A 20,540-nucleotide genomic window follows, 5' to 3' on the forward strand; every position below is an offset into this window, starting at 1 on the left:
TCATGAGTATAAAAACAAGCATTAATTAAATTAAAATTTGCTTTAATTTACAATCTCATCATGGTACACAAATGTTAAGGAATAGATGCAATCTGAAGAGTTACTTCTAATAAGGGCCCTTAATATAAAATATTTAAGCACATGGGTATCCTAAACAATAAAATAATATTTCATATTTTTAGGCTAGCAAAGGCAAATCAAAGTTCTCATAACCCAAGATGGATAAAACATCATGAAGAATGTTACTACATATAAAAATAATTTTTTTTTTAGAAAACATAACAGCATTCCTATTAACTTAATCCATAATAAATAATCTCATCTAATTGTATAGGGACATTTGAACATCTTATGAAAAATGAAGATTTATAGGAAAATATATAAACATGAATGACAGGATGTATAGAAGTGTTTGCTAAATTCAGTCCTATTACATGTCTTCTTAACATGGCAACCTATTAAAACAAATGATTAAAAACTACAGATTAACTCCAAAAACAGAGTTAGTTTTATTTATCTGTGCAATAATTGCACCGTCTGTAGGCAACCTAATATTCCTATTGTAACAGAGTTGTCTAACACTGGTTATGTTTCTACATACAATGTTAAAATCTAGCTACAAGTATAGCATCAAATCTGGTATCTAATTATAAATCAAGAAATGACTCATCATAGCTCTTCTAGTCTACTAATCTTTCTTTTTAAAATGGATAAAGTGGTATCTATAAGAGGAATTATACTTTCACAGAAGTATTTCTACAATAAGTATTGCAGAAGAGTGCACAATAATACAGCAAGTCCATTTATCTATTTCCCTCTAAAATTCAACTAAACTTTAGTTCACACCAAAAAATAACAAAGAATAACTACCAGGAAATTAAATTCCTACTAGTTCTTTAATTAAAAGGTTAGATTTGAAACTTATCTCTATAGACTACCTTTTCATTTATATTTCAAGGATAAAAAGAAGTATAATAAGATCTAACAGTGGTAGGGAAAGTTTCCAGACAAATATGAAATTTCTGTTTCATCTATGTCCTATAATATACTTTAAATAAGCTTCATGCTAATAATCAAAGCAGTACTTTTGATATTTGGAGTTCTGCATTCCATTTCCATCCCAAAAAGGTTAAGCAGAAAAATGCACAAAATCCATAATGCAACTGTAATATCAAACTAACAAAATAAATTCTATATTTTGTAAGTCCACAAGAGTTAAACCCCTGAACAAGAAATAATGAAAGTAACCTATTACTTATTAAAATATTTTAAGGAATTTACATTATTCTTTAAAGCAAGAAAATAATACCATTATATATACTGCAACTTAATCATACAGAGACAATATGCTTAATTCAACAAACATTTGGTTCCACAAAGACTTTGTTAGGCTACTACCTGCCTTTATCACATAAAGCTATTTCAGATCTCAGGTTAGCCCATAACACAATCTAATTTCTGATAAAATGACCTCTCTAATAAACTTCACTGAGAATAAAACTGATCTTCAAATCAAGACCCAGAAAACACTAGAAAGATTAACAAGTATTTTTTAATGCTCTCTACAATTACCAAAAAAATCAACTCATTTACTCATTCTTTGCTCTATTTCCAACCTTCTCATTTACTTAAGGAGAATCTAAGTTACTGATGAGTCATATCTGGTAACAAGTTGTTAAGAAGTAATGAGGAAAAATACCAACACCCTCATCAAGCATTAATATTTTAACTTACAAAAATCCTGGATATAAACTGTATAGTCCATATAAACATTCAAAAACAATATCCAATACTTTAATACAAATAAATATACTCAAAAATCTAACCTCATATATCTTTAGCAAAATCCAAATGAAAAACAGATATGAAAGTATCTATTTAAGAAACTGAATATAACATTGAGTCAAGTATTTTACCTTATTCTCTATCACTAAATTATCTGTAACTAGACATCGATACCATTTTAACATAAATGTACAGTTGTAGTACAAGAATACATAGCAAAACGCATAACTGAATATATGAATAAAACTTACTGTCATCCATCTGGAGACTTGGTGGGCAGTAGAATTTTTTATGGGTAATTAAATTTGGTAATCCTCTGAAGAGACTGCGGCATAATTTACATTCAAAAATAGTGTCCACATCTTTTAATAAAATATGCTTAAGTTGTTTAGTTCCTGAGGGAAAAAAGAAAGGAAAACTTCACACAAGAGGTAACTTTAACATGCAGTTTTAAACTGGGCAACCACTGTTGACAATCCAAAGGTGCAGTTTTACTCTTTAAAAACAAAATACGGGCACTGCCAATGTCTACCACACTATACTCAGAACTAAGTTATAAACTAAGTTCTAAGCAAAATTCTACTATCATTTGGATATTAGGACAGCTGAAACTGATGGTCTTTTTCTAATTCAGCAGCCAATCAATTCCTGGGCTATCTTAACAAGTGCTTCCAACATCTGGTTGATCATCACAATGACCGAGGAATAAAGATGTACATGACCCACTCCTGGAGATTCTGATTCAATAGACCTGGAGTGTGACAGAAGAATTAAATGCCACCCCAACCCAAGTTTTTGGCTGGTTCTTCCAGCTCTCTTTCACATTAGGAAGTAAACATGAGTAATACACTTTCCCCGATTCCTTAAAGAAGGTCAAAACTGTCACAGGATTGTCTGTGACTTTCTTTTTAAATTCAGCTTAAATTACTTCGGGTTCTGGGAAAACGTGGGATATGGCCATTCAGCGTGAGAGTAAAGAATCCTTGTCCATGGTTTTGAATTTTGCTTAGGTCTCTTAATACCACCAGAAATTTATTCAAAGTCTTTCTCCCTCAAAAACTCACCCTAATTGCAATAAATTAAATATTGATATAATTACTACTTTAAAGCCCGTCTTTTCCACTAGATTATAAACTCCAAGGCAGCCGAGACCAAGCCTGCCTTATTTACAGCTACAAAGTGTTCAGCTCTAATAATGCTCAATAAATATTCGCTGAAGAATTGCCACTGATCTACAGAATCTAAGCATTATTATGATGGAAGATCAAAAGGCAGAGAAAAAATAAACAGCAACAAGCATTCTTTAAATCTTTAAAATAAAACACAAATAGAAGCTCTTCTGTCACTACTTCCTACAGGTCTTTGACACAGGTAAATTGACAAAAGTGATCTGCAGTGTTCACTAATTAATGAGCCTTTGGTTTCCTCAAAAAATGATAATAATATTGACTTAAATTAAAGAGGGGAGGGCTTCCCTGGTGGCGCAGTGGTTGGGAGTCCGCCTGCCGATACAGGGGATACGGGTTCGTGCCCTGGTCCGGGAGGATCCCGCGTGCCGTGGAGCGGCTGGGCCCGTGAGCCATGCCGCTGGGCCTGCGCGTCCGGAGCCTGTGCTCCGCAACAGGAGAGGCCGCGGTGGTGGGGGGCCCCGAATACCGCAAAAAAAAAAAAAAAAAAAAATAGAGGGGAGAAAAAAGCGTCCTGAAAAATACCTAAGACTATCTAGGTGCACAGTGTTCCATCATTCAACAAGCACGTGACTATTAAACTCTGAGACTACTAGAGAATAAACACCATCTCAGTAGCATAATTAATACTGTAGGATCCATAAAGGTTAAGCATTTCTGATTCAATCTTTTGCAATCTGTTTATATTTAATTATCGTATTAATCATCATGTTGCATTTTATCTTTTTGAAGACAAGCCAGCCTTCAAATTTCTACTGCAAAAAGATTACCACATTATCAGAACTTTACTAAGTCTTTAGAGATTCCAATTTTGATTATCACCTAGTTGTGTCACCTTAAAGGGCTATATAATCTTTGCACCTTGGCTTATTCATCTTTTAAAACAAACAAACCAAACCTATCTTGGAGAATTATGACAGAAAATATGAACCTAAATTCTAGAAGAATTAAATTATAAATCCAGGTTTCTCCTGAGAAAAAAAATATATATTTAGATATATAATAAAATAACTTCCACTATTTCCCAATCCAACTCAAGGTTTAATTTGGTCCACTAGACCATACTACTGCAAAATCAGAAAACACACATTTTTAAAAGATTCAGAGGATAGCTTGGGTATTATACTTTGTATAAAAGTAAGTTCACACACACACACACACACACACACACACACACTTCTCTAGTTTATTTCACATTACAAAGTATATTGGCAATAAAGTGGTAATATATTTAGTTCATAGTTAACCTCATAAGTCACTGACAAACTATGAGAGATAGGCTGATGATAAAAAAACATTTTAGATACACCTCTCCAATTGATCTACATATATTTCTCGGTAAGTGTAGGTGGGTGTGTTACCAGACGGAAGAAAACATGGGAAAATTCTGCACTAGACCCATACTACAAATTCAATTCTGCCTCTAAAGGTAGTTAAAAAGGATTGAAGAGGGACACAGAAATAATCTGAACTAGGATTAGCTTAAGAATTCTACTGAAGATCTAACTAGAACGTACAACATGAAGTTATACATAAAAAAAGTTATTTGTAAAAACGTAAAACTGCATCTCTAAATCAGGTTCTGTCAATCAACCATAAAAAAACAAAAACAGTATCAATTTCTTCTTTAGTCCCAGTTACACAGTTATATATCAGTAGAGAGCATATATTTATTCCCAGTAAGCATCCCCCGCCAAAAAAAAAACGAGTTGGGGCTAACCATGACTCATCAATCTTTTCTTTTTTTTTTAACATCTTTATTGGAGTATAACTGCTTTACAATGGTGTGTTAGTTTCTGCTGTATAACAAAGTAAATCAGCTATACATAAACATATATCCCCATATCTCCTCCCTCTTGCATCTCCCTCCCCCCACCCTATCCCACCCCTCTAGGTGGACGCAAACACCGAGCTGATCTCCCTGTGCTATGCGGCTGCTTCCCATTAGCTATCTATTTTACATTTGGTAGTGTATATATGTTCATGCCACTCTGTCACTTTGTCTCAGCTTACCCTTCCCCCTCCCCATGTCCTCAAGGCCATTCTCTACGTCTGCGTTTTTATTCCTGTCCTGCCCCTAGGTTCTTCATGACCATTTTTTTTTAGATTCCATATATATGTGTTAGCATATAGTATTTCTTTTCCTCTTTCTGACTTACTTCACTCTGTATGACAGTCTCTAGGTCCATCCACCTCATTACAAGTAACTCAGTTTCATTTCTTTTTATGGCTGAGTAATATTCCATTGTATATATGTGCCACATCTTCTTTATCCATTCATCTGTCGATGGACACTTAGGTTGCTTCCATGTGCTGGCTATTGTAAATAGAGCTGCAATGAACATTGTGGTACATGCCTCTTTCTGAATTATGGTTTTCTCAGGGTATATGCCCAGTAGTGGGATTGCTGGGTCATACGATAGTTCTACTTTTAGTCTCTTAAGGAACCTCCATACTGTTCTCCATAGTGGCTGTATCAATTTACATTCCCACCAACAGTGCAAGAGGGTTCTCTTTTCTCCACACCCTCTCCAGCATTTGTTGTTTGTAGATTATTTGATCATGGCCATTCTGACCGGTGTGAGGTGATATCTCATTGTAGTTTTGATTTGCATTTCTCTAATGATTAGTGATGATGAGCATCCTTTCGTGTTTTTTTTGGCAATCTGTGCATTTTCTTTGGAGAAATGTCTATTTAGATCTTCTGCCCATTTTTGGATTGGGCTGTTTGTTTTTTTGATATTGAGCTGCATGAGCTGCCTGTATATTTTAGAGATTAATCCTTTGTCAGTTGCTTCATTTGCAAATATTTTCTCCCATTCTGAGGGTTGTCTTTTCGCCTTTTTTATGGTTTCCTTTGCTGTGCAAAAGCTTTGAAGTTTCATTAGGCCCCATTTGTTTATTTTTGTTTCTGTTTCCATTTCTCTAGGAGGTGGGTCAAAAGGGATCTTGTTGTGATTTATGTCATAGAGTGTTCTGCCTATGTTTTCCTCTAAGAGTTTGATAGTGTCTGGCCTTACATTTAGGTCTTTAATCCATTTTGAGCTTATTTTTGTGTATGGTGCTAGGGAGTGTTCTAATTTCATTCTTTTACATGTAGTTGTCCAGTCTTCCCAGCACCACTTATTGAAGAGGCTGTCTTTTCTCCATTGTATATTCTTGCCTCCTTTATCAAAGATAAGGTGACCATATGTGCGTGGGTTTATCTCTGGGCTTTCTATCCTGTTCCATTGATCTATCTTTCTGTTTTTGTGCCAGTCCCATACTGTCTTGATTACTGTAGCTTTGTAGTATAGTCTGAAGTCAGGGAGCCTGATTCCTACAGCTCCGTTTTTCTTTCTCAAGATTGCTTTGGTTATTCGGGGTCTTTTGTGTTTCTATACAAATAGTGAAATTTTTGTTCTAGTTCTGTGAAAAATGCCATTGGTAGTTTGATAGGGATTGCATTGAATCTGTAGATTGCTTTGGGTAGTATAGTCATTTTCACAATGTTCATTTTTCCAATCCAAGAACATGGTATATCTCTCCATCTGTTTGTATCATCTTTAGTTTCTTCCATCAGTGTCTTATAGTTTTTTGCATACAGGTCTTTTGTCTCCTTAGGGAGGTTTATTCCTAGGTATTTTATTCTTTTTGTTGCAATGGTAAATGGGAGTGTTTCCTTAATTTCTCTTTCAGATTTTTCATCATTAGTGTATAGGAATGCAAGAGATTTCTGGGCATTACTTTTGTATCCTACTTTACCAAATTTTATAGCTAAATTACCAAATTCACTGATTAGCTCTAGTAGTTTTCTGGTGGCATCTCTGGGATTCTCTGTGTATAGTATCATGTCATCTGCAAACAGGGATAGTTTTACTTCTTTTCTGATTTGGATTGCTTTCATTTCTTTTTCTTCTCTGATTGCTGTGGCTAGGACTTCAAAACTGTGTTGAATAATAGTGGTGAGAGTGGGCAACCTTGTCTTGTTCCTGATCTTAGTGGAAATGGTTTCAGTTTTCACCACTGAGAACGATGCTGGCTATGGGTTTGTCATATATGGCCTTCATTGGTTGAGGTAAGTTCCCTCTATGCCTACTTTCTGGAGAGTTGTTATCATAAATGGGTGTTGAATTTTGTTGAAAGCTTTTTCTGCATCTATTGAGATGATCATATGGTTTTCGTCCTTCAATTTGTTAATATGGGTTATCACATTGATTGATTTGCATGTACTGAAGAATCCTTGCATTCTTGGGATAAACCCCACTTGATCATGGTGTATGATACTTTTAATGTGCTGTTGGATTCTGTTTGCTAGTATTTTGTTGAGGATTTCTGCATCTATGTTCATCAGTGATATTGGTCTGTAGTTTTATTTTTTCGTAACATCTTTGTCTGGTTTTGGTATCAGGGTGATGGTGGCCTCGTAGAATGAGTTTGGGAGTGTTCATCCCTCTGCTATGTTTTGGAAAAGTTTGAGAAGGATAGGTGTTAGCTCTTCTCTAAAGGTTTGAACAAATCAACTGGTCAGACCACAACTTTTCAATGTTTAAAGCAGAGTAAGCTTCCCTGTAAAAGCAGCACCTTTGTGACATTTTAACTTTAGTATTCCTCTCCCTCTCCTTCAACAGAATCCACACCAACCTCCTCATAATCCTTCCCAAGGGCAGTCATGTCCTCACGGGCCTCAGAAAACTCTCCTTCCTCCATGCCCTCACCCACATACCAGTGAACAAAGGCACACTTGCCATACATCAGGTCAAACTTGTGGTCCAGGCAAGCCCAGGCCTCAGCGATGGCTGTGGTGTTGCTCAGCATACACACAGCTCGCTGTACTTTGGCCAGGTCTCCACCAGGTACCGTAGTGGAAGGCTGGTAATTAATGCCAACTTTGAAGCCAGTGGGGCACCAGTCCACAAACTGGATGGTACGCTTGGTCTTGATGGTGGCAATGGCAGCACTGACATCTTTGGGATCCATGTCCCACCATGGTACAACAGGCAGCAAGCCATGTATTTACCATGGCGAGGGTGGCACTTCACCATCTGGTTGGCTGGCTCAAGGCAAGCATTGGTGATGTGTACTACAGAAAGCTGTTCATGGTAGGCTTTCTCAGCAGAGATGACAGGGGCATATGTGGCCAGAGGGAAGTGGATAAGGGGATAGGGTACCAGGTTGGTCTGGAATTCTGTCAGATGAACATTCAGGGCTCCACACAATTTGACCTATCAACCTCTTCAGGTGAGTATATGTTGGGCGCTCAACATCAAGGTTTCTACGACAGATGATAGATGGCCTCACTGTCTACCATGAAGGCACAATCAGAGTGCTCCAGGGTGGTGTGGGTGGTGAGGATGGAATTGTAGGGCTCAACTACAGCTGTGGAAACCTGAGGGGCTGGGTAAATGGAGAACTCCAACTTGGACTTCTTTCCATAACAGACAGACAGATGTTCCATCAGCAGGGAGGTGAACCCAGAACCAGTTCACCCACCAAAGCTGTGGAAAACCAAGAAGCCCTGAAGACTTGTGCAATGGTCAGCCAGTTTCCGAACTGGGTCCAAGACGAGGTCAATGACCTCCTTGCCAATGGTATAGTGACCTCAGGCATAGTTATTGGCAGCATCTCCCTTGCCTGTGATGAGCTGCTCAGGGTGGAAGAGCTGGCGGTAGGTGCCAATGCAAACTTCGTCAATGACCGTGGGTTCCAGGTCTACAAACACTGCCCTGGGCACATGCTTGCCAGCTCCTGTCTCACTGAAGAAGGTGTTAAAAGAGTCATCTCCTCCCCCAATCGTCTTGTCACTTGGCATCTGGCCATCGGGCTGGATGCCGTGTTCCAGGTAGCAGAGCTCCCAGCAGACACTGCCGATCTGGACACCAGCCTGGCCAACATGGATGGAGATGCACTCACACACAGCTGCTGCTTTGCGGCTGCCGAGCCGATGGCAGAGAGGAGGAGGAGAGGTTGTTGCTTCTTACAGCGCGACTCTTATGTGGTCGATGTAAGAGAACCTGCCTGACTTATCAATTACAAATGCTCCACCACTCTCAGGTCACCTATGCACACACACACACACACACACACATACAAACACAGCTGTGTTGATCCAGGCATACCAAAATTCTTTCAGGTCCTTGGATTCACCAAATTCTCTCTCTCACTTACTTTTCAGGCCTTCACCTATGTTTTTTTCTCTCTGCCTATAACGTTCTCTCATTTCCCTAGTCTGGCTCACTTCTAGCAATCCTTCAGATTCCAGGTTAGATGTCATTTCCTCCAAGAAGCCTTCTCGGACTCCTCCTGTTGTTTGTTAAGAATTCTTCCCCTCGGGCTTCCCTGGTGGCGCAGTGGTTGAGAGTCTGCCTGCCGATGCAGGGGACATGGGTTCGTGCCCCGGTCCGGGAAGATCCCACATGCCGCGGAGCGGCTGGGCCCGTGAGCCGTGGCCGCTGAGCCTGCGCATCCAGAGCCTGTGCTCCACAGTGGGAGAGGCCCCAACAGTGAGATGCCCGCGTACCGCAAAAAAAAAAAAAAAAAAAGAATTCTTCCCCTATATTCCCCAGAGCACCCTATACATCTATACTACATTACCCCGCTACCTTGTAATTAGTTACTTTTCTGTATCCCCATTAAACTGGAGGCTCTAAGAGGACAGAGAAGATACCTTTGATGCTCACCACTGTACTCCCAGCTTTCAGGACCAGGCCTGATGGGCATTTGTTAAGTGACATACTGAAGAGCCTTCTCTATGTTTCAGAAAACCTTCCCTGTAAGTAAGATTTCTTTTAAGTCTATGTAAAGTTGACCAGAAAGTCAAAAGAGGGACCTGAATGATTTTCCAATTCTGCTTACATATTTTCCAAATTAGAAAAATAAGATGTGCCCTCATTCCATAAATACAGGCAAAAGTTATTCCCTAAGTTAGTTTCAGTTACCATTTAAGGTTTTGTTGGTTTCCCATGGGGATATAACTGCTTTATTCTAATCAGCTACCTTTTTCTGATTGCTTTTGGTCACTGAGAATTAGACACAGCCAACCAACTGTGCCTCTGTCAACAGTTAAAACTTTCTACAACCTGAAACATGAGACAAGACAGCAGCAAAAGTTCATCTAGACAACCACAAAAGTTCTTCCACAACTCCTAACCCTGAGAGAGAGAGAGAGAGAGAGAGAGAGCCACACTGCCTAACCCCTAATTATTCCTTTTCCTATATTTAACTCTCTTTCTTGCCTTAGGTTTTTAAGTTATCTTAGAAGTCACTATGTACTGCTTACATACTGCTTACATAGATCATCAATCAGTATCTTTCAAAAAACCAGCCCTCCGGGCTTCCCTGGTGGCGCAGTGGTTGAGAGTCCGCCTGCCGATGCAGGGGACACGGGTTCATGCCCTGGTCCGGGAAGATCCCACATGCCGCGGAGTGGCTGGGCCCGTGAGCCATGGCCGCTGAGCCTGCGCGTCCGGAGCCTGTGCTCCGCAACGGGAGAGGCCACAGCAGTGAGAGGCCCGCGTACCGCAAAAAAAACAAAAAAAACAAAAAAAAAACCAGACCCCCAAAGGGAAAGCTTTTGATGCCTAGAAATTAACTAATTAATGAATATTTCAGATTATCATGCATAATGGATGCTCAATAAAATTTAGTTAAAACCTCATCAAGGGTTTCTCCTATGCTATCAATTAATGCCAAACACATTGTATATACTGATAAAAATGTTTAAAAAATTATTTTCAAAAGGAATCCATATTCAATTTTACATTAGGCTGGGTGGCAGTCAGTTGACATTAATTCTAACTCTTCAGTGCTAGACAAAGATAAACTTTTCTTTTCTCCCTTAATATACTGATATGTTGATCAACGACCCTTTTAAGTTGCGGCAATAATGATTTTTAAATAGCATACTGCATGCTTTATTGTTGACTCACACATGAGCTCAGTTTCTTTAGGATGACTGTTTAACCACAATATCATCCCAACACTGCAAACAAATCTGTAACTCGTGTCATACCTCCTGAGTTCCAAGACCAGTATGAAGGGAATTTCGTACTGATCATCCTTAATGTAAGAAAACTTAGGAAAATTGAAATTGTTATCTTAAAACCACCACCTACAAAGGTTGGTTAAAAAAAAATTACTAGATTAATTATGGGACACTGCCACATACTACAATAAATTTATAAGTAGAATAAAATTATTTTAGTGCCTACTTGGTGAATCTTTCATTTAGTCTTACACACATTTATTGAACACCTATTAAATACCAGGTACAATGTTATTCACTGAAGACACGAAAAGTGAAGAATATGATCTGCGCCCTTGAGAAATTCCCTAATATAAATGGCTGCTCTCCTAGGAACACAGCCCCAGATGAGATGCTTTGAAGATGAATGTAAGAACAACAAATAAAACAAATCTACATTTTTCTTATTCATCCCCAAAATATGCAGTCCGATTTAAAACTTCCCACAGTTGCTATGTATCAACCAAAAAAAAAACCCCAAAAACATCCATCATATAATATGGCACTATCTTATGTATCTCTGATAAATCACACTTCCAGGACAGAGGCATCACCATCCAGTCATAGCTTACACTAACTCCAAGAAATGTTGCTTTAAGCAATAAAAAATAAACAAAAACTCTTCTAAGAAAGTAAATGACCAAACTTAAATTTAGTTAATTACAATAGCAAACATCACACAAAGCCAATTCTCATTTTTCACTGCAACTTATTCCTCCCTAAGATTCAAAAAAGATGCTGCTACTTGCAAATAGTAGTAGTGTATTCTATAGTTAGAATCTTTTTTCTACAATACAGTTGACCCTTGAACAATCACAGGGGTTAGGGATGCCAACACTCTGCACAGTCAAAAATCTGCATATAACCTACAGTCCTCCTTACACTCCCTTCCTCCATATCCTCACTTCTGCATCTTTGGATTCAATCAAACAAGGATCGTCTGATACTGTAATATTTACTACTGAAAAACTCCACAAAAAATAGACCTGCGCAGTTCACACCCATGGTGAATGTTCAAGAATCGACAGTATAATATTGTAAAAAGAGATAATATGTATTTTAAGAATTCAAAAAAAGATGTCAACTTCATATTAAAGACCAGTTATGAATACTGGACAATTTCCCATTTTTCTGCTTCTAAACTTAGGGCATTCCACAGCTCCTTTGCCTCTACCAGAAGACTAAGCGACTAAGAAAGAATATTAAGCTCAATTAATCAAATATTTATAAATACCTCATGGAAGTACACCTTTTTTGTTATTTAAAATTTTGTTTCCGTTTGGGGAGAGAGGTTGGGAAAAGAAGGAAGCTAAGATAAAAGTTAATAGAGGGAGGGTTGGATTGAGTGTTTGGGACTAGCAGATACAAACGAATATATAGAGGACAGATAAACAACAAGATCCTATTGTATAGCACAGGGAACTATATTCAGTATCTGGTAATAAATTAAAATGGAAAAGAATATGGAAAAGAATTAATATATACATATATATATATAACTGAATCACTTTGCTGTACACCAGAAACTAACACAACATTGTAAATCAACTATTTCTTTAAAAAAGTTAATAGATACGAGGGAAATTTGAAGACAAAAAGTCACAGACATGATCCTGGAAGGACTGACACAACTAAGGAAAGGCTCGAGCAAAGGGCAGGGCACAGTCAAGGTAGTACCTGAAGCCAGGATTCAAAGCAAACAGCATGTCTCAAGTCACCCAACCATCAGGGATTTCAGAGTAGAAAATCTGCAGGTGGGGCAAAACAGGCAGCCTTCTAAAAAAAATGAGGTATCTATCTATAGACAGATGTCAAACAACAGTGGAAAGTACTGTTAAAAAACCAAAGATACCTAACTACGCAGAGTCAGCTACTCCTTGTATTAGGAAGAAAGTGAGGGATATATGCTCATATGTGTGTAGAAGGTCTCTAGAAGAAGACACGAACCACGTAGCTGTGCTGTCTGAACAAAGACACTTACTTTTGTATTTCTGTATACGCTTTTATACCTCTTTATTATTTTTTAAACCACTTATTCCAAAAAGAAAAGTCTATTCAGATTATAAATTAAGCAGATAGAAATAAAGAGAGATTAGAGGTTAAAAAGTATTTGTAATTTAAAGCCAGGAAAACAGTCCAAAGCAAAAGCTGAAGTGTGAAGCAAAGAAACTGAGTCAAAACTGGTCAAGCAGCCAGTACAGCACACATGGGGTTGGTAGACCTAAAAAATGAGTCAACTTCCTTCCTCAGCCTTTTACAAACTTCCAGCTTGGGTAGGAATTAATACCAGGCCAAAGAGAGCCCAGTTTAGGCAGGAGACCATGAATCCCTTAAGCAAAGCTGATACCGGAGCTGAAGACAACTATCTTGAGCTTGAAGACAAAGGCAGATATCCTAACACATTACTACTGCCCAACCTGGTTTAGCCTCTGAAGGTTAACAAGAGTAAAAGCATAGACTTCAAAGTTCCATCTTCAAATACCTGTCAGATACAAAACACCACCAAGACAGCTCTTTAAATGTAATGTGTGTGACCCAGCTGTGATGGAAAGAGCCTAGAAAGAGATGAGTCATTGAGGGGCTGCTTGGGAGTAGAGTGAGACCGGGAGAAACTTACACGAGTCTCAGGATGAGAAGGGATCTTAGACCCTAAGTCATGAGGCCCAAACTTCCAGCTCATCCTCTCAAGGTTTCAGTCAGCCAAGGCTTAAATACCTCAGTGCTAAAGAAGAGCTACCTTAGGAGACTTGAGATTATCCAGATACGTAAGAAATTACTATCTTGAGGAAATTAGAATTACTTAGCTATGAGATACACTAATGAAGTAAAAGAATTCCTTTTTTAATCCAAAATTAGTTTCTTTGTATCATTCAGCATATTTCTAAATCATCTCTAATTTAAATGATAGGGTACTTAGAGAATTTAAATTATAGTATTTTCAAAATTTGCTTGGGGAAAAAAAAACTCAGAAGGCAAATTTACCAGGGACATTTAAAGAAAGAACATACTACCCATTTCACAGTCCCTTTCCTTCAGCTTTGTAAAGAAACAGTAAACACAGAAAACGGATACAACCACAGTGCAATGAAAAAACACATAATTTCCTTTTTAAATATTCACCTTCCAAAGTTAAAAAAATATATAGATTTTGGGTACAGGAGCTTGTTGAAAAGGTATTTTTTACAAGACAAAGCACAAAATAAATGAAACAATTCTAACTTCTTAATCAAATAACACTATAATAAACTGAAGCAGTATAAAATAACTTTGTTAATCCCAAATTATGAATTTTTAAAAAAGAAACCTATAGCAAGGAATATGACTAAGTGTGAAGCTATTACCTTCATTTCCATGATATGAGAAAGAACAAAAAGAATTTTTATCTCTATACTAAAAGTAGCTAATAGAAACTCTAACTACAAATAAAAACTAACCATTCTTCTGTTATGCCAGAAACGTATTTAAATACTGCCTCTAATTAGAAAAATTTTAATTGTATTTACCACAGAAGAATTTGATGTATTATTTATTTCTGTTAACCAAGGGCAATTATCAAAAGTAAAAAACAACAACAAAAAATGCAGTAAAATATGTTACACCACCATCCAACATTAAGCATAGGCATATGGTATACACAAAATACTTACTGATTTAATATACATGAAAGCAATGCCATAAGGACTACAGATGAAAAGTGTAAGAAATGAATCTTAGACTCAGAAATTAACTCTATTTTAGATTAAAGAACAATCTATTTCTTAGAATCCTAAAGTAAATCAAATAGATACTACTTCCCTTTAAAATGATTTAAAAACAAGCACCTCAAAAAATTTCTCAATAGAAAACAAATGGTTTCATATAAATTATCTTTTTCTTTGCATCTCAGAAATTTTTCATTACGATATAATAAGCTTTAAAATACTAACAAAAGATATTCTAACCCTTTAATTGCCCACCACTTAGGTGTCCATCAGTCATGTATATTTGCTTGTTCATATTTGATTTAATAGCCTGCAATGTCAGAGAAGCCAAATCCACAAGAGGTGGACAAGTGTATCATAAGAATCACAGTAACCTAAGACTTTACAAAACACTGGAGTTCTAACAGTTCTCAACCATTTATACTTAGTGAGCAACACCTACTTTAGAGCACTGGATTGTAACTGCACAAATATACTTACTATATATCCATTATTACAGTAATCTAATGGAAAGAAAAGCTGAACAAATATATCTAAATATCAGGGCTGGAATAATCTTTTTTCTATCTGTGCTCTACTAAAGATATTGAAACTCCAGGGTTAGGTGGGAGATGGTGAGTCACATAAACAGAGATGATAAAGTAATTAATCTAGAACAAGGGACATCTCAGACATTCTGAGTAAATAATCTACACTGTCAAAGTTCATAAAGACCCTGTATAATCTACTACCGTCCTCTGAGAGTTTATAAAGAACATGCCAAAAAATAACAATGAATCTTTGCCAGCAAATATACCACATATTTCTTTAAACCATACTAAATACTTTTTAAATTAGTATATAATATATAGTACTGAAAAGGAATCTCTATCAAGTCAATATTTACTCATCCACTTTTTAAAAATGACAATTAAAAGTATTCTGTAAAGAAAACCAATGTATACATTTTATTTTTTAAAAATTATTTCTAAGGATTTCTAGGTAGTTTTTAGCTACTATGTGAAGATTGAAAATACATCCTAAAACATTCATACCTGATCGAAAGCACTCAATTATTTGCTGAATACCAGATTTGGATGTCTGTAGTGGTTGCTGTAACAAAGGAGCATCTCCAGGTTCCAGGATATAAACTACATGGAAGACAAACACCCAACCCAATCCCCACAAAAAAAGGGTTATTTATTTAAATCATTTACTATTGAAGTAAAACAATGGTTTGCTATAATCATGTTAATGACAATCACACTTTTTTGTATATATTCCACCATTATCTTTGTAAGGCAAAATGAAATAATGGGAAAAATGTAACTAAAATTTTTCTCAATTCAAGGCAAAATTAAGGCTACTGAGACTATGCATTAAGTTCAAATGCAAAGATCTTACTATTTTGGTGTTAGTTAGTACATATTAGTCATGTTTGCCTTTTTATTCCCCTTGAAGAGGAACCACTACATTTAACCAAAATTCTAGGGCAATGATAACCTAGCCACACCTCATAAACCATTCCAAAACTATCCGGACAATCTAGTACAGCTCTCTGGGCAATTAAGACAGCAAAACTCAAAAACCACTGCCTAAGGAAAGACCTGGTCAAGTGCACAACAACAGACGTACAAGAAAGTTCACTGCAGCGCTCTGCAGTACTGTAAATAATTGAGAAAAATTTCAAACAACTTATAAGTCTCTCAAAAGGAACCAGACTAAATAAACTATGAAATATCCATACAACAGAATCTCTCACGGCTCTTACACAGCATGAGCTAGGTCTACATGTACTGACAACAAAGGATGTCAATACTACATTGTTAAGCAACAAAAACAGGTTATAGAATATGACCTCAATTATATTAATTATATAATTAATATATATTTCAGTAGCTACAGAAATAAATTTAACATATATGTGTGTCTACGTATAAATGTTAATATAAACACAGAAAGTCTGATGGGATACCAACGAAATTTAACAATGGTTCTTTCTGTCAGGGTGGGCTTATAGCGGTGATTTTCACTTTCTGCCTCACACTTCACTAGCCTGGGCTTCTGAAAGTGTGCACTTTAGAAAGTAAGCATTTTTATAATAAGTAAAAATAATATTCCCATTGTAAAACTAAAAATTTTCATATACAGAGGTCAATATCACCCCTGCTTTCCAAAATTCTCAGAGTAGCCGTATAAATATATAATATAAATAAGATTATGGTAATAAGAAACAAGGTAACCGAAAAGGAAAACTGAAGTTTCCCATCAGCTATCAAATAAAGAGATAGTTGTGGTGGAGAAAAACTGGCCATTTTAATTACCTCTTTTTTTTCAATATGTTATAATGTTTTACCGTCTTAACCCAGATGATATTTTACCATCATCCGCTCAGTGTGAGAAGATAAGGAGGGTTACTTCAGTAATGTGTGCTGCTACTGCTTCAGGGCCCAGGCTTGGACAGCATTTAGCTGTCTGATAAAGCCTGCTAGGCTATGTGTAGAGACACAGCCTTAGATTCTTATTTTGGCTTCAACTCTTTTAAGTTCAGTGTACACAAATGGGAGGAACTATGTCTCAGGACCAAATCGTTCCATTAAACAAAATTTTCCCAATTTTAAGAGAAACTTTGAGATATTTTTAAGAACATACACAGAAATACAACTCATTTTGGGAATATCTGACATTGGCACTAACTGCAGTGGTTAAGAACAGAAGACTTCAGACCTGGACTGACTGCACTGAAATTCTTTTTCTACCAATAACTAGATACCCCTAGAGCAAATTACACTCTCTGATTTCTCTGTTCTCATCTCTGAACTGCAAATAATAAAAGTACCCAAATCATAGGGTTGTGTGAGGATTAATTAGCTAATGCAGGTACCTGGTTAAATCAGAGCCTGGAATATAGTAAAGGCTCAATAAATGTTCTAGCACCATCATTATCATCATCTACAAATCAACTGCTTTCCTGACACCAAAAACTGAAAAATCTTTTCCAAAATCTAAGAGAAGTAGAATGCAACCCCTTAGAGAAACAACAGTAGAAGTTTGTAAATAGATTGATGATATCATTTATTTAGGTTAGATGTTCTTTCCAGTATTTGTACACTGTAACAACCAATAACTGATTACAAAAAACAACTACAGAAGATAGGGCAGAAGTTATACAATTTTAAAGAACTAAAAAGCTCGAAGGCCTGGCTCTCGTAAGTGACAAGAATTCTAGAAAGGAAGAATGAAAAAAGAGTAACGAATAAGGGAGAAATATGGGGGGAGAAATGGAAACTTCTCCTTAGAGCCCGCTTTCCTCATTTAGGTACATGCTCCAGAAAACTTCCTGTAATACACTAACTTCCATTTCTACATAACAACACCTGATTTTAAAGCTAGAGAAAAATTTTGTTACCCATAACCATCACTGGTACCACCAGAATACATACACATCCTGAGACACCATTCAAAATAACCCCAGGGTTAGTTCAGTTATGAGTGGACACATTCATTTGGTATACACATCTGTGTAGGTCCCCTTGTAAAGAACTTTTCTTTCTTCATGAAAACATACTCTCAATCCTAAAAAAAACTTTATATGTTAGTATTTTATAAAATTTCCTCTTACATATCCTAACATCCCTCCCAAGATCAGGTTACATGACCGTTCAGGAAAAAAAGAGCATCTCTCTCCAGCCAAAAAACACAAACGCTCAGAAGTTAACACCTTTCTTTACATCCTTCCAAGAACACACTTCCCAGAATAAAACACCTACTTTTTTAAGAGTCTCTCCTACCTTAAAATAAGCCCCTTAAAATATCCTTCTACCTATGATGTCTGAGATTTGCTTTCAAACAGTAGAGAGTAGGGGAGCAGTTGGAGGATGGAGAAGGGAATTGTGGGGAGGGGAGAATACAGATCAAAAGAGCTTGTCCACATATTGATAACTGATGGAGCTGTGTAATGGCTACATCAGGTTCCTTATACCATTCTCTCTACTTCCGAACATTTGAAAATTTCTCTAACAAAAAACTTTCTTAAAACATGACTAAGAATATATTTTACATACACTGATAGACTTATAATAACACCACCCCTCAATACAAATTGATCCATCCTATCAAGACCTGCTCAGGAACACACTGCTCTCATTCAGAACTCACCTATCGTTCATAATCCAAAGGAGGTCAGACCTCTTGGGACAGCTCATTAAAAGAACTTCTCAAACATCATGTCACCGTCTTTCCTCCATCTGAGGGCATCCTCTTTTTAAACCTACCATAACATATTCCTCTCCATAATGGAAACATCCTCCCACTTGGCCCATACCTTCCTCTGAAATAATGACAATTAACTACCCCGTAAGTTAAACTTTCGGCTTTCCACTGAACTAAATCCTCAGAAAGTGTTTACTTCTATCTAAGAAAGCGAAGAAATACCAACCACTTTTGACCTGACAGTCTGAAAAATAAGTTGCATAGGAAAAGTTCCTGGCAAAATAAAGTTGAAATTTTTCAATTAATGCAACTTATCTGAATTTGTGTTAATGAGGGAGAAAAAGCAGCAGAAAAGTTCCAACACATATTTAAAAGTTCAACTCTGGAAAAACTCTTTAAAAAGACATTGAAGTATCTAGAAAACTTTAATTACCAGAATACACTTTATAAATAAGGTATGGTCACAAATTATCTTACTTGTTTACTTACGTCTATCTCTTCCCACTCAAACGTTCCATGAAGGAGTGAGCTTATCTGTTTTGTTCACCACTTATATCCCCATTGCCTTGAATAGTGCCTAGCACCTAACTGGTGCTCAATAAAGATTTGTCAAAGAAATAAAGAAACGAGTGACCAAATAAATTTCTTCCTAAATAAGAAGTTTTAATATGATGATTTAATTAACTAATGCAACTCAAATGACTTCTCAGAAAAACAAATGGAATAAAAAGACAGTGGAACACAAGTATAAGAAGTCATTCACAGCTTTCTACTTCAAAACTAGCAAAATCCATTCAACATTTGGCAAAATGTAAGTGATATATCATCCCTTCAAATACACAAAATATGCAGCAGAAAGGATGGTGAAAGGCAGGCAGATCAGGGAAAAGTTTAAGAAACACTGGATTCCACCCTGGGATTGCCTGTTTTACTAGCAGAGGTATTATTTTCAGCAAATCAGTGGGGATAGGGTCATAGTACAAATTTTATTCTCATGTGTACCAAAGTGTTCCGAAAATAGTTCTTCCCCTTTTACCATTGCCATTTTTTCCCATTATACAAAAAAAGTACTCTACTTTACATGAACTCTACTGTGACAAAACCAAGTACATTAGTGCAGTTAAAATACTCCAACAAAAAAACAAGCAAAAGTGTTAAAAAGTCCTAATAACTTTTAGGTCAAAAATAATGATAAACAACTGCCTTTGAACTGTAACAGAAGAGCCCTTAGTTGTTTTAGTGACAGTGTGTATTCAAGGATTCCCTTTTTAAGCTGTACCTCTAAATGTTTGTGACAAAGCACATCATAATTCTAATAAGCAGAGAAACTATTAAGAGTTTATATATCACAATTATTGAAGTGTTGTAATACTCTTCACGAAACTTCAAAAAGCAACTTCTTCATTTCATAAATTCAACTCAAAAGAGTTCCACTGAACAAACTATCCTGAAAATATTTACGTATTCTACCTAAATATTCAGATTTTGCAACAATGTGTTCTGTCCAAGAAATTTCTTTAAAAGGTTCCACTTAACAAAACCTGATTCTTCCAACAAGTTGACTTCAGCAAACTTTTCTTAGCCCAAACTACTCATTTTTAGGTTTAAGCATTATTCTGTCTTTAAGCACTATCAAAGCATGAAACTTTAGTTTTTAAAAATTTACATGAAACA

The 20,540-nt window shown here is 36.5% G+C and overlaps 1 protein-coding gene and 1 pseudogene across 4 annotated transcripts in view; both read right to left on the reverse strand.

Moving 5' to 3' along the window:
- The window catches only part of ZNF800 (zinc finger protein 800), a 49,619-nt gene that overhangs the window by 28,026 nt on the left and 1,053 nt on the right, over positions 1 to 20,540 (reverse strand). For 2 of the 3 annotated variants that reach the window (XM_082631748.1, XM_082631750.1), the window contains exons 3-4: positions 15,710 to 15,805; positions 2,037 to 2,180 (exon numbers count right to left, since the gene is read on the reverse strand). In XM_082631748.1, coding sequence (XP_082487874.1) covers positions 2,037 to 2,180; positions 15,710 to 15,805 — 240 coding nt within the window. The remainder of the gene's footprint in view (positions 1 to 2,036; positions 2,181 to 15,709; positions 15,806 to 20,540) is intronic. The other variant, XM_082631749.1, reaches the window with a different exon arrangement.
- On the reverse strand, positions 7,043 to 9,577 carry LOC309810344 (tubulin alpha-1A chain-like; annotated as a pseudogene). The gene has a single exon. The product of its transcript is annotated as a tubulin alpha-1A chain-like (transcript).

This window comes from Mesoplodon mirus (genome assembly GCF_964341445.2).
Source record: "Mesoplodon mirus genome assembly, chromosome: 9".
NCBI classification, from domain to species: domain Eukaryota; kingdom Metazoa; phylum Chordata; class Mammalia; order Artiodactyla; family Ziphiidae; genus Mesoplodon; species Mesoplodon mirus.